Genomic DNA, 15,509 nt, shown 5'->3' with positions numbered 1-15,509 from the left:
TTCATCGATTCAAAGTGCTTATTTTTGAAAAAATTTGGTTTTAAAGTACAATTTAAAAAAAATTTAATTATGAAAAAAATACTTTTTTTCAAAATAACTTGAAAATTGTTAGAGATACCAAAAACCTTAAACAATAAAAAAGTCGGCTTTACTTTTCTGAATATTTTGTATTTTCTTGTTTTTCTGTAATACAAAATTTGGTTAAGATTAGGTGTTTCTAAATTTGCATACACTCGTGATAAGTGACTCGTTCAAGCCCTTTTAACTACAGCTCTTTCAAAAATAAGGACTTTGAACCGACGAAACTTACAGATCATATGATCAATACATACGCGAGTAAAAAACTTGTGAAGTGGTAACAATTAAGTTCATTTGAAATTCTAATTAGGGGATGATTTTCCCGATTTCTTACCAAAAAAAGGGACCAACTTTATTTTGAGCGTAACTTGTTTACTTTGATGCTAATTTTTTTTTAAACAAAAATAAGCATTTTTTAATCACTTTAAAAAAGTTAAAATGAGTTTTCCCCCAAAAAGTGCTTCGTTTTTTGGTTATGACACGTTAAAATATTCGATTTGGAATTTGACGAATATGAACTTATTTTTCATTAGATATAACTCTGCTTCTACTAGGTATAGTCACCTAATATATACACCATGTTTTTCACTTTTTTACGTGCTATATTTTTGATAAGAATTTTTTTTCGACCAAATGCTTACTTTTTACCGGTGTTACCTTAGCCATAAATTTCATCCATAAATTTTTTTTTCATATTTTCACAAAAATTTGGTATAAATTTATCAAAAATGAATAAAACAGATAATATTGACAAGAAAAATGTTATATATGTTATATATTTTTGGAAAAAAAAATTTAAACGGGCGATGTATTGACGGTGAGTAGATAATGCCACTCAAATTCAAAAATCCTTTATGGATGGTACGTTAGTCAACTTTTTTTCTCAGTTTTTTGTTAAATTCTCAAAGTAAATATAATAAAGCATAACATATAAAAAAATCGTGATGGAGGTATTTTCCAAAACATGCGAAAAAAATTCTGAAACTTAGATGTATTGCGCGCTATTCGTTAATACGTCTCAAATCCAAAAATCCTTTATGGACGGTACGTTAGTCAACTTTTTTTCTCAGTTTTTTGTTAAATTCTCAAAGTAAATATAATAAAGCATAACATATAAAAAAATCGTGACGGAGGTATTTTCCAAAACAAGCGAAAAAAATTCTGAAACTTAGATGTATTGCGCGCTATTCGTTAATACGTCTCAAATTCAAAAATCCTTTATGGATGGTACGTTAGTCAACTTTTTTTCTCAGTTTTTTGTTAAATTCTCAAAGTAAATATAATAAAGCATAACATATAAAAAAACGTGTTGGAGGTATTTTCCAAAACAAGAGAAAAAAATTCTGAAACTTAGATGTATTGCGGGCTATTCGGTAATACGTCTCAAATTCAAAAATCCTTTATGGATGGATCGTTAGTCAACTTTCTTTCTCAGTTTCTTGTTAAATTCTCAAATTAAATATAATAAAGCATAACATATAAAAAAATCGTGATGGAGGTATTTTCCAAAACAAGCGAAAAAAATTCTGAAACTTAGATGTATTGCGCGCTATTCGTTAATACGTCTCAAATTCAAAAATCCTTTATGGATGGTACGTTAGTCAACTTTTTTTCTCAGTTTTTTGTTAAATTCTCAAAGTTAATATAATAAAGATTACATATAAAAAATCGTGATGGAGGTATTTTCCAAAACAAGCGAAAAAAATTCTGAAACTTAGATGTATTGCGCCCTATTCGTTAATACGTCTCAAATTCAAAAATCCTTTATGGATCGTACGTTAGTCAACTTTTTTTCTTAGTTTTTTGTTAAATTCTCAAAGTAAATATAATAAAGCATAACATATAAAAAAATCGTGATGGAGGTATTTTCCAAAACAAGCGAAAAAAATTCTGAAACTTAGATGTATTGCGCGCTATTCGTTAATACGTCTCAAATTCAAAAATCCTTTATGGATGGTACGTTAGTCAACTTTTTTTCTCAGTTTTTTGTTAAATTCTCAAAGTAAATATAATAAAGCATAACATATAAAAAAATCGTGTTACGTATTAATCGATTATTCGTATCGAAAAATCGTATTAACGAATACCGCGCAATACATCTAAGTTTCAGAATTTTTTTCGCTTGTTTTGGAAAATACCTCCATCACGATTTTTTTATATGTTATGCTTTATTATATTTACTTTGAGAATTTAACAAGAAACTGAGAAAAAAAGTTGACTAACGATCCATCCATAAAGGATTTTTGAATTTGAGACGTATTACCGAATAGCCCGCAATACATCTAAGTTTCAGAATTTTTTTCGCTTGTTTTGGAAAATACCTCCATCACGATTTTTTTATATGTTATGCTTAATTATATTTACTTTGAGAATTTAACAAAAAACAGAAAAAAAGTTGACTAACGATCCATCCATAAAGGATTTTTGAATTTGAGACGTATTACCGAATAGCCCGCAATACATCTTAGTTTCAGAATTTTTTTCGCTTGTTTTGAAAAATACCTTCATTACGATTTTTTTATATGTTATGCTTTATTATATTTACTTTGAGAATTTAACAAAAAACTGAGAAAAAAAGTTGACTAACGTTCCATCCATAAAGGATTTTTGAATTTGAGACGTATTAACGAATACCGCGCAATACATCTAAGTTTCAGAATTTTTTTCGCTTGTTTTGGAAAATACCTCCATCACGATTTTTTTATATGTTATGCTTAATTATATTTACTTTGAGAATTTAACAAAAAACAGAAAAAAAGTTGACTAACGATCCATCCATAAAGGATTTTTGAATTTGAGACGTATTACCGAATAGCCCGCAATACATCTAAGTTTCAGAATTTTTTTCTCTTGTTTTGGAAAATACCTCTATCACGTTTTTTTTATATGTTATGCTTTAGTATATTTACTTTGAGAATTTAACAAAAAACTGAGAAAAAAAGTTGACTAACGATCCATCCATAAAGGATTTTTGAATTTGAGACGTATTACCGAATTGCCCGCAATACATCTAAGTTTCAGAATTTTTTTCGCTTGTTTTGGAAAATACCTCCATCACGTTTTTTTTATATGTTATGCTTTATTATATTTACTTTGAGAATTTAACAAAAAACTGAGAAAAAAAGTTGACTAACGTACCATCCATAAAGGATTTTTGAATTTGAGACGTATTAACGAATACCGCGCAATACATCTAAGTTTCAGAATTTTTTTCGCTTGTTTTGGAAAATACCTCCATCACGATTTTTTTATATGTTATGCTTAATTATATTTACTTTGAGAATTTAACAAAAAACTGAGAAAAAAGTTGACTAACGATCCATTCATAAAGGATTTTTGAATTTGAGACGTATTACCGAATAGCCCGCAATACATCTAAGTTTCAGAATTTTTTTCTCTTGTTTTGGAAAATACCTCCATCACGTTTTTTTTATATGTTATGCTTTAGTATATTTACTTTGAGAATTTAACAAAAAACTGAGAAAAAAAGTTGACTAACGTACCATCCATAAAGGATTTTTGAATTTGAGACGTATTAACGAATAGCGCGCAATACATCTAAGTTTCAGAATTTTTTTCGCTTGTTTTGGAAAATACCTCCATCACGATTTTTTTATGTTATGCTTTATTATATTTACTTTGAGAATTTAACCAAAAACTGAGAAAAAAAGTTGACTAACGTACCATCCATAAAGGATTTTTGAATTTGAGACGTATTAACGAATACCGCGCAATACATCTAAGTTTCAGAATTTTTTTCGCTTGTTTTGGAAAATACTTCTATCACGATTTTTTTATATGTTATGCCTTATTATATTTACTTTGAGAATTTAACAAAAAACTGAGAAAAAAAGTTGACTAACGATCCATCCATAAAGGATTTTTGAATTTGAGACGTATTACCGAATAGCCCGCAATACATCTAAGTTTCAGAATTTTTTTCTCTTGTTTTGGAAAATACCTCCATCACGTTTTTTTTATATGTTATGCTTTATTATATTTACTTTGAGAATTTAACAAAAAACTGAGAAAAAAAGTTGACTAACGTACCATCCATAAAGGATTTTTGAATTTGAGACGTATTAACGAATAGCGCGCAATACATCTAAGTTTCAGAATTTTTTTCGCTTGTTTTGAAAAATACCTCCATTACGATTTTTTTATATGTTATGCTTTATTATATTTACTTTGAGAATTTAACAAAAAACTGAGAAAAAAAGTTGACTAACGTTCCATCCATAAAGGATTTTTGAATTTGAGACGTATTAACGAATACCGCGCAATACATCTAAGTTTCAGAATTTTTTTCGCTTGTTTTGGAAAATACCTCCATCACGATTTTTTTATATGTTATGCTTAATTATATTTACTTTGAGAATTTAACAAAAAACTGAGAAAAAAAATTGACTAACGTACCATCCATAAAGGATTTTTGAGTTTGAGACGTATTAACGAATAGCGCGCAATACATCCAAGTTTCAGAATTTTTTTCGCTTGTTTTGGAAAATACCTCCATCACGATTTTTTTATATGTTATGCTTTATTATATTTACTTTGAGAATTTAACAAAAAACTGAGAAAAAAAGTTGACTAACGTACCATCCATAAAGGATTTTTGAATTTGAGACGTATTACCGAATAGCCCGCAATACATCTAAGTTTCAGAATTTTTTTCTCTTGTTTTGGAAAATACCTCCATCACGTTTTTTTATATGTTATGCTTTATTATATTTACTTTGAGAATTTAACAAAAAACTGAGAAAAAAAGTTGACTAACGTACCATCCATAAAGGATTTTTGAATTTGAGACGTATTAACGAATAGCGCGCAATACATCTAAGTTTCAGAATTTTTCCGCATGTTTTGGAAAATACCTCCATCACGATTTTTTTATATGTTATGCTTTATTATATTTACTTTGAGAATTTAACAAAAAACTGAGAAAAAAAGTTGACTAACGTACCATCCATAAAGGATTTTTGAATTTGAGTGGCATTATCTACTCACCGTCAATACATCGCCCGTTTAAATTTTTTTTTCCAAACATATATAACATATATAACATTTTTCTTGTCAATATTATCTGTTTTATTCATTTTTGATAAATTTATACCAAATTTTTGTGAAAATATGAAAAAAAAATTTATGGATGAAATTTATGGCTAAGGTAACACCGGTTACTTTTTGAGTTATTTGCGAAAAACCGTCTGAAAACGTGGTTATTTTGTAGAAAAATTAACATACGCACTCGCAAATAACTCGAAAAGTATTAACTTGGTGAAAAAACTTTATAGAACAAAAGTTGCTTAGAATTAGTCATTTTATCCACTTCCGGACTTATTTCGAACATATATTTTCCACCCCCAAAAGGGGGTGAAATTCACCTCTAGGGCAAAAGCACACATCGGCACAATATCACTTTTTTCTTTGACTTGTTAGCTATGTGTATGCCAAATTTCATGTCAATCCAAGCGGTTCTTTAAAATTTAGAGGTTTTACAATATTTTACCTTTAAATAACGTTACTATTGGCAGATCAGACAAATTTTTACACTGCAATTTACAGTTTAGTGTAAAGTTTGGTAGTGGTACCAAATAAATTCGGGCACTAGAGGTTAAATATTAAAATATTATGGTTGACCCAATCAAAGGCCTTTGAGAAATGAGTGTATAGTTGATGTACCCTACAGGATGTAGGCTTCTCCAAGGCCTTTCTCAGGAAGTCCACAAACACTAGTATATTACATCAGGTTGATCTGCTATTCTGAAATCCAAATTGTTGGTCTACTAGCTGTTTTTCAAGTGAAGCTTTCTAGATAGTCACATACAAAACATTTCAAATATCTTTGCTATTACACTAATTGTAATTATGCACGAATGAATTATCTCAAGCTTTAAAAATAGGTGTTAAAAACTATTTTCCAGCATTCTGGATATTCACCCTTATCAAAGGATAGATTAAAAATGTGAAAAAGAGGTCTGGATAATATAAAAAAACAATACTTGAGAAAGCTGAGAGGCAATCCGTCATACTAGGACAGGGGTCACCAATTATATTTCCTGATGGTCTGTTTCGAAAACCTATGACACTTCCGGGGTCCGGAGTTAACACTACCTGTCTGGTTGATCCAATTCGGTAGTAAACAAATCAGAAGGGTGCAGTGCGAAATTTTTAGGCAGAAATTGTTTTTTTAATAAATCCAAAACATCAGCTTTTTTGCTCCCGAAAATATGTTTTTAGCATTTTTGGGTCATCTTAAACACAAAAGATTTTCTGTCATTGTTCTCAAAACTTGATATATTTCAAGTTGTAAGCGATTTATAAACTTAAAAATGCGAAAATCATCATTTTGGAAGCTTGAAAATTCATGTGTACATTATTATTTTTGCGATTGTTAAGTGCCTAAATTGAAGTTTAAACATTCAATTTCAAGATTCTGATGAGTTATCGGGGTTTATTTCAATTTCGACCATTTGTTTTTATTGGCGTATTTAATTAGCATATTGGCAATAATTAATTGATAAATCATTAAGAAAAAAATATGTTAATAATAAATTATAAAATTTTAATAAATGTGGAGTATTTGTTGGGCATTTTTTGCATAAGTACGTATATATGTATAAGTGCGACATATACGCACCATAAATTGCGATGTGTGGCGACTTAAAAGTCGAGTGGACTCGCATAATTAACAATTAAAAAACAATAGTCTATATTGAAGTAAGTCCCGATTACTCGTTAGAATCTTGAAATTGATATATAAACTTCAATTTAGGCACGTGGCAACCTGAAAACTAATAATTTACATAATATGAGTTTTCAAACCTCGAAAATGGGTAGGTATTTTTACATTTTTCAGATTTTAAATCGCTTATTGGGACCGTGCAAGTTCGGAAAAGCGACACCTGGTTTCTACGCTCTGCACTTTTAATTATATTGGCCAATCATATGGTCCTGGTTACTGGATAATTGTCAAGGCCATAGTCCAAAAAAAATAATAAGAAAAAATAAGATTTAGGTTATGTTATTAAAACGTAAATAATTGTATGTAGTAAATAAAATTAGTTATTAAAATGCAGTACTGCAAGCAAAATACAATTAATTAAATTTACCTTTATATAATAATTGCATACCATATCAATATAGGGCTTTTCATTCACAGTCATTTGTTTCGAGCTTCTGTCATGTGTCACATAATATTAATATATCTACGTCGTACGTGATTGGTATTACCAATGACACAAATCGAAGACGTATGACGTAGATATATTAATATTATGTGACACATGACAGAAGCTCGAAACAAATGACAATCGATGAAAAGCCCTATTGTGGAGCAATATATAATTTTTCTTCTTAAATGACAATAGGTATGAAATGTACGTCAATTTGACAATTTCAATTGACAATATGAATTATTTAAGAAAGTTGAAATTTTTCTCCGCTATTCGCGCACGATCGTTTCGCGTATTCCTTTCAAGTACTTGCACACCGCGAATAACTCGAAAACCATCAACTTAAAAAAAATAACGAGACCTTTTTTTTAAATACAATTTTTGGGGCTAAAAGGTAATTTTGAATTTGTATAAAAAGATTGTTTTGCCCGGCATCCCCGGCCCCTTCACAAAAAAATCCACAAGATTCTACAAAAAAAACCGAATCGGAAAATTTGTCATTTTTTACAAAATTAACACGTTAAACGCCATGGGTAAATGGATAAAAAATTTTAAAAAAAATTTTTTTGTATATATATCTGACATTATGTGTTCAAAATAGATATAATATTTATTTTTAGTTTTGAGCGAATTTTTTAGTCATAAATATAAAAAAATACATTGAGGTCACCGGTGCCCTCCGCGGCGCTATTGAATAGAAATTAACTTTTCAGTTGTACCACGCCGCGCCGGTCACAATGTCGGTCATCCCACTCTCAGCAATTCCCGCCCCTCTGGGCTGCTAGTGACCATGCGGTTCTAACAAGAAACAACAGGTCAGTTCTTGCAATCTTCAAGTGGATGCAGTAACAGTGTTTTTTTTGGTTCTTTGTTCTGTATTATTTTGTGTTCCTATTATTTTGTGGACAAAATTCCACACTATGGAGGTGAACAACGAAGATCAAAGTTTTGCAGATATTTTTGGTAATGTAGACGATTTTTTTACAAGTGAAGCAGATATTGAACGATTTGATTTACTGGCAGCAAGTGTTAATAATATCAAAGAAGAAGAGCTCTCTAACAATCGTAAACGTAAGGGAGATATCTCATATGAAGAAGATGACTCTGAAAATGAAATTTTGCATGTGTCCAAATGTCGGAAGCGACGAATTATTACTTCTGATTCTGAAAGTGAGCCTGATTTGTTAAATAATGATGTTGCAATAAATGATATAAACCAAACAAGTTCTTCACGCAAATGGTTCGAGCCGATGGGACGTCAACGTTCAATAATACCATTTACAGAATTAATTGGGTTAAATCATCCATATTCGACTGTGTTGATGCAAGCCCCTCCTGAAGATTTTTATATGCTTTTGGTTACTGAAAATCTTTTTGAAAAGATAGAAAATGAAACAAATTTATTTGCGACACAATCTATCTTAGAAAAAGATAATAAACCACAAGCTCATTCACACTCTTGGATACCAACTGACAAATATGAAATTAAACATTTTTTTGGCCTTCTTCTATTTATGGGATTGGTAAAGCTGCCAAAAATTAATTTCTATTGGAGTAGACAAAATTATGGGACAACAATTTCCTGGAACAATTATGAGTAGGAATAGGTTTGAGTTAATTCTACAATTTCTTCACTTCTCTGACAATCAAACTACAGACCCTGCAGATCGTATTGGCAAAATAAGGGGGCTTATAGATGAATTAAATTTTAAATTCAAGCAATATTACTCTCCTAAAGAAGATTTATGTGTAGATGAAAGTATGGTGCCCTTTAGAGGATGTTTTATTGGATGTCAGTATAATAAACAGAAACGACACAAATACGGTTTTAAACTATTCAAACTGTGCACGATTCCTGGATACACCTACAAGCTGCAATTATATTGTGGAAAAAATCATGATGCAGTAAATAATAAGCCATCCAATGTGGTATTATCATTGTGTAAGGATTTACTGCACAAAGGTCACACAATGGCAACTGACAACTGGTACACTAGTTTAGAGTTAGCATACGAATTATTAAATAATGATACCCATCTGGTTGGAACAGTTAGAAAAAATAGGAGAGGGTTGCCAAAAAAAGTTGTGGAAACTAAACTTCGTCGCAGAGAAAGTATTGCACAGGAAAACGAAGATGGAATCACTGTCATGAAATGGAAGGATAAACGAGATGTCTTAATGTTATCCACTAAACATTCAAATAAATTTTCTACGATTCGAAAAAGAGGCAAGGTAATTAAAAAACCAAAGATGGTTCTAGATTATAATAAATCTAAATCTGCTGTTGATATGAGCGACCAAATGACTTCATAATCATCCCCACTAAGAAAAACGGTCAAATGGTAAAAGAAACTGGCAATTGAATTATTGTTAAATACTGCTGTTGTAAATGCCTCTATTATGTACAGTGAAACAACAAAAAACTGTATGTCAATTGTAGATTTTAGAAGAGCTCTAGTTGACTATCTCACCAGTTCCAGAAAAGAAGACGAACCTGAAGCAAGAACGTCACGACCAACGAGAATCAAGCATGAATTGGGAACGAAACCAGGGAAAGTTAGAGATTCAAGACGTCATTGTGTTCAGTGTTATAAGCTTAATGTGGTACAAGTGGGCAGAAAACTAGCTAAAAATAAAACAAAAAAGGTGAACAGTTTTTGCATGCAGTGTGAAGGTAATCCCCATTTATGTTTGCCATGTTTCAATAAGGTGCACAGATATATATATACAGGGTGAGTTTTTAGTGCGGGATCGGTCGATAACTCCATTATGGTATAAAATATCGAAAAAAGGTATTTAAAAAAAATATAGGCAATGATATTCTCCACGCTTGGAAAATATGTCCGTTTCTACAGGGTGATCAGTAAGTGCGTGGTATATCAAACATATAATTTTTTAAATGGGACACCCTATATATTTTTTTATATTTATATTCCCCTCATAATTATTGTTCATATAATATATGGTTTTACATTACTATACAGAGTATTTAACAAGTTATGACCATTTTTATTTCGAAATCACTATGAGATTAACACCCTGTATATAAAGATGTAATTCGTAGACAATAATTTGTTTTATGTAATAAGATAAACAATATACTGTAGTTTTTAAATTAAGTCCAATTCACATCATTGACGAATATTTGTATACAGGGTGAACTACAAAACCAAATTACGATTTTCTCTATTTTTTTAAATGGATCACCCTATATTTTATTTTTCAACATTATTGTATTTAATATACTCTTTCATTTATATATAGCATTCTCTATATCTAGACCGATTACTTTCCGAGATATTTTTAGTTTTCTTCAAATTTCGGGAATACATTCAATTTTTCTAGTAGAAATAAATTAGTATTGAGTGATAATTAAACAAAATTATTTTTATTAGATAAATAACTAACACAAAATATAAACCATAGCAATATGCAGCGAATATACCAATAAATGTGATATTAAGAAATTATCATATTTCCCTAATATACAAGAAACGTAAAATTCCTACAAAAAAACTTTGTATTGTATATAATAATATAACAAGATTATTTTTATTCAATAAATAACTTACATGAAACATAAATCAAAACAATATACAACTGATGTAACAGTTTTTAGATTGGTATATCAACAGCATTCTAAGCCAAGAATTTTTTAGTAGAACATTCATTTTTATAAGCACTTTTAAACTACAAAACAAAATTACGATTTTTATTTTTTTAATAGATCACCCTATATTTTATTTTTTTTTAAATATTGTATTTATGATACTTATTATGATAAACTATTAGTTTCTGAGATATTTTTAGTTTTCTTCATTTGCCGGGAATACGTTCAATTCTTATAAATATAAATAACTTAACAAATAAGTATTATGTAATAATATAACAAATATTTCCATTCAATAAATAACTAACAAAAAAATAATAAACCATAACAAAATTTAATGAATGTACCAATTAATGTGATGTTAAGGATATAAGTCTAAAGTAAATGTTGAAAATGACCACTTTAAATGTCTATGCAATTTTGAAACCGATATTCAAATGACCGAGCCACATTTCTAACATTTTTGTAAGTCAATATTATTAAAAGCTTCTTTTATTCTATTTTTCATATCATCAAGCGTTGTTGGATGCTTCTGGTATACAAGGTTTTTTATATAGCCCCACTTGAAAAAAATCAATTTTGGAAGAACTGGAGCACCGTCGTATAAAAACCTCAACCGTCAAAAAATGTGGACCAATCACATAATCTCTAACAATATCACCTTAAACATTTATAGATCACCTAGTTTGAGTGTTAACAAAGTAGGGATTTCTTGATGCATATTAATGAAATTTAATATGAAAATTATATTATTAATAACTGCGGGTCACAATCTGCAATTAGGAATGTGTTACTAAAAACATCTTGGCTTAGAATGCTGTTGATATAATAATCTAAAAACTATTAAATTAGTTGTATATTGTTTTGATTTATGTTTTGTGTGAGTTGTTTATTAAATAAAAATAATCTTGTAATTTTATTATACACAAGATACCTATATTTTTTTTGTAGGAATTGTATGATTCTTGTATATTACGGAAATATGATAATTCCTTAATATCACATTTATTGATACATTCATTGCATATTGTTATGGTTTATATTTTGTGTTAGTTATTTATTGAATAAAAATAATTTTGTTTAATTATCATTCAATACCAACTTATTTCTACTAGAAAAATTGAATGTATTCCCGAAAGTTGAAGAAAACTAAAAATATCTCCGAAAGTAATAAGTTTAGATATAGGGAATACTATATAAAAATGAAAGAGTATAATAAATACAATATTTTTGAAAAATAAAATATAGGGTGATCCATTTAAAAAAATAGAGAAAATCGTAATTTGGTTTTGTAGTTCACCCTGTATACAAACATTCGTCAATGATTTCAATTGGACTTAATTTAAAAACTACAGTATACTGTTTATCTTATTACATAAAACAAATTATTGTCTATGAATTACTTCTTTATATACTATGAATATTGTCTATGAATCTCATAGGGATTTCGAAATAAAAATGGTCATAACTTGTTAAATACTCTGTATAGTGATGCAAAACCCTATATTATATGAACAAGAATTATGAGGGGAATATAAATATGAAAAAATATATAGGGTGTCCCATTTAAAAAATTATATGTTTGATATACCACGCTGTTATTGATCACCCTGTAGAAATGGACATATTTTCCAAGCGTGGAGAATATCATTGCCTACATTTTTTCTAAATAACTTTTTTCGATATTCTATACCGTAATGGAATTATCGACCGATCCCGCACTAAAAACTCACCCTGTATATATATATATAATCTCATTTTGAAAATTTTCAACATTTCTCTAAAAATTATTTTCTTCATTTTAATATTTTATTGTTTATTGTTAAATTCCTAATTAGTTAGAACTAGTTTATTTTAGTTATTTCATTACTTTCCATAAATATTTATAACAGACAAGATTTTCAATAACATGATATAAAAATTCAAAAATCGTTCTATATCTTTTTTACTTATGTAAGTAGATTTGTCCCATTCAAAAGATCTATTCTATAGCACCTTGACGGTCATTTCTATACATAATATTAATGAAACGAGTGACCGACAGCACAGAAAACAACTTTGTATAATGCTATGTTGCGGAGGTCACCGGTGATCCCCACGGCGCAATGGGACGTAGGAGCTGGTGGTCACCAGTGACCCCCATGGCGTTGAACGTGTTAAATTATCAGTGAGAAAAATTACATTTTTTATTATGTACAACCTGTCTGAAGTTTGGAGTAAGTTTGGTGCAACTGATTCTCATTGGGGAGTTAAGGTATTCATCTGTTAGCTGAGATCTGTACCTAGTTTTAATAAAGTTCATTCTTGAAAAAGCGGCTTCGCACACATAAGTTGTGTCAAACATAATATACAATTTCATGGCCAAACATTTTCAAAATTGCCAAACACTATATTCTGAATTTAATGACGGTCCGCACAAAAGTAGCTCACGGTCCGGATGCGGACTGCAGTCCGCTAATTGGTGACCCCTGTACTAGGACCCTTATTCAGAGCCATAACTTATATTGGGGCAACAGGGCAGTGCCCCGGGCTCCCATTTGGTTGGCCGTGCATAGATTGTAAAGAAGTTAAATAAACTTTTTAAAGTACTTTCAGTCAAGTTCTTCTTCGAGTTGTCCGATTGTAATAAGTACACGGCATATTAATTCTAACAACTTCAATGATCGATTTTAACCTGTTTCACCTGCACTATTATAAAAAATTTTGTCTCAAAATCTCTCTATGAAGTCACCTCATTTTCTTTGCTTTCAAACCACAAAGCAGCTCCATCTTTTAGATGGCTTCTTATAATTTATTCAAAGTGCAGTATTCAATGCAGTCTTCAAAGTTCTGCATATGTTGGATTCCCACCAAATTGGATTCTGCTCTCATTAGAGCTGCTGAAATGAGAGGACAACTTGAAACCTTCTTTGAACAGACTTCAAATATGTGTCAACTTTGGGGAATACCAGTAGGGTTCGCTCCAAAAAGAATGCAGAAGACGAAAAAACATTTCGATGAACTGTGCGAAGATGAAAGACTTCAAGATCCTAATTCATGCTTTAGAGTAACCGCGTTTTCGACACATTATGCCATCAGCTAAACACTCGCTTTCAAGGAATGAAAGCAGTGTTAGATACATACCGAATTGTTCAACCTGATTTTATTTTGAATGCAAACGAACAAGACCTTCAAAACGAAGCAATCAACTTCGTAAAACGTTTTCCAGATGAGGGATGGGGGGGGTAAACCCCCGAGACCCCCGGTAGGGGGCCCCTAGATCACGTTTGCCCGGGGCCCCCAACATCGTACTTACGGCCATGACCTTGTTCACATCCATTTCTGATAATTTTAAATAAAATATTGGGATTATATAACCTAAGAACAGAATATTCTTAGAACATAAACAAAAAGTCTTACCTGACTCCTTTGCTAGCAGCCCCAGTTTGGCAGAGGTGTATCCGTAATTCCTTTAAAGCGGATCCAAACCTAACAGCCATCCTTTAAATTTGGAATAATTATTTTAATATTTTTTCAATTTTTTTAATAAATGTCAGAATGACATCAGTCAATAATAGTCGTCTTCTTTTCTAATCTATTTATTTATCTAATGGTTTATGGTTTATTATTCGTCTTATTCGGCAGCCACAACTAAAGTCCACTTTACATCAACTTTACAATAAATGACATAAAGTCCACTTTACAATAATTGGAAATTTACAATAATAAGAAATTGACAACAAGTTATTCAAGGTCAAATTTGACTTATACAAAACACAATTCTACATCCAATTTTGCCGTGAATAAAAAGAAAATAAAGAAATTTGACAAAATAAAACATATCCAATTGTTCTATTTCATCAAATTCCTTCATTTTCTTTAACAAACCATACATTTTGTACTAGTCAAATTTGGCCTTGAATAACTTTGTCAATTTCTTATTCAATTTATTGTTGATGTAAAGTGGACTTTGCATCAACAAGAAATTGACAAAGTTATTCAAGGTCAAATTTGACTTATACAAAACACCCAATTTTGCCGTGAATAAAAAGAAAATAAAGAAATTTGACAAAATAAAACATATCCAATTGTTCTATTTCATCAAATTCCTTCATTTTCTTTTACAAACCATACATTTTGTACACGTTAAATTTGGCCTTGAATATCTTTGTCAATTTCTTGTTCAATTTATTGTTGATGTAAAGTGGACATATGAAATTGACAAAGTTATTCAAGGCCAAATTTGACGAGTACAAAATGTATGGTTTGTAAAAGAAAATGAAGGAATTTGATGAAATAGAACAATTGGATATGTTTTATTTTGTCAATTTTCTTTTTATTCACGGCAAAATTGGATGTAGAATTGTGTTTTGTATAAGCCAAATTTGACCTTGAATAACTTTAGTCCACTTTACATCAACAATAATTGGACAAGAAATTGACAACAAGTTATTCAAGGTCAAATTCGGCTTATACAAAACACAATTCTACATCCAATTTTGCCGTGAATAAAAAGAAAATAAAGAAATTTGACAAAATAAAACATATCCAATTGTTCTATTTCATCAAATTCCTTCATTTTCTTTTACAAACCATACATTTTGTACTCGTCAAATTTGGCCTTGAATAACTTTGTGAATTTCTCATTCAATTTATTGTTGATGTAA

General features: G+C 30.0%; 1 protein-coding gene across 1 annotated transcript in view; it reads right to left on the bottom strand.

The window, feature by feature from the left end:
• LOC126890683 (NADH dehydrogenase [ubiquinone] 1 alpha subcomplex subunit 2) overlaps positions 1-14,515 on the bottom strand; it is a 55,475-nt gene extending 40,960 nt beyond the window's left edge. Inside the window, exon 1 of the mRNA XM_050659808.1 lies at positions 14,263-14,515. Within this exon, the coding sequence (XP_050515765.1) occupies positions 14,263-14,342 (80 nt within the window). The 5' untranslated portion in view covers positions 14,343-14,515. The remainder of the gene's footprint in view (positions 1-14,262) is intronic.
• Positions 14,516-15,509: the final 994 nt, after the last annotated feature.

Source organism: Diabrotica virgifera, chromosome 8 (genome assembly GCF_917563875.1).
Source record: "Diabrotica virgifera virgifera chromosome 8, PGI_DIABVI_V3a".
In the NCBI taxonomy this organism is placed as follows: domain Eukaryota; kingdom Metazoa; phylum Arthropoda; class Insecta; order Coleoptera; family Chrysomelidae; genus Diabrotica; species Diabrotica virgifera.
The sequence above is the reverse complement of the archived record's forward strand: the minus strand, read 5'-3'. Positions and strand labels throughout refer to the sequence as shown.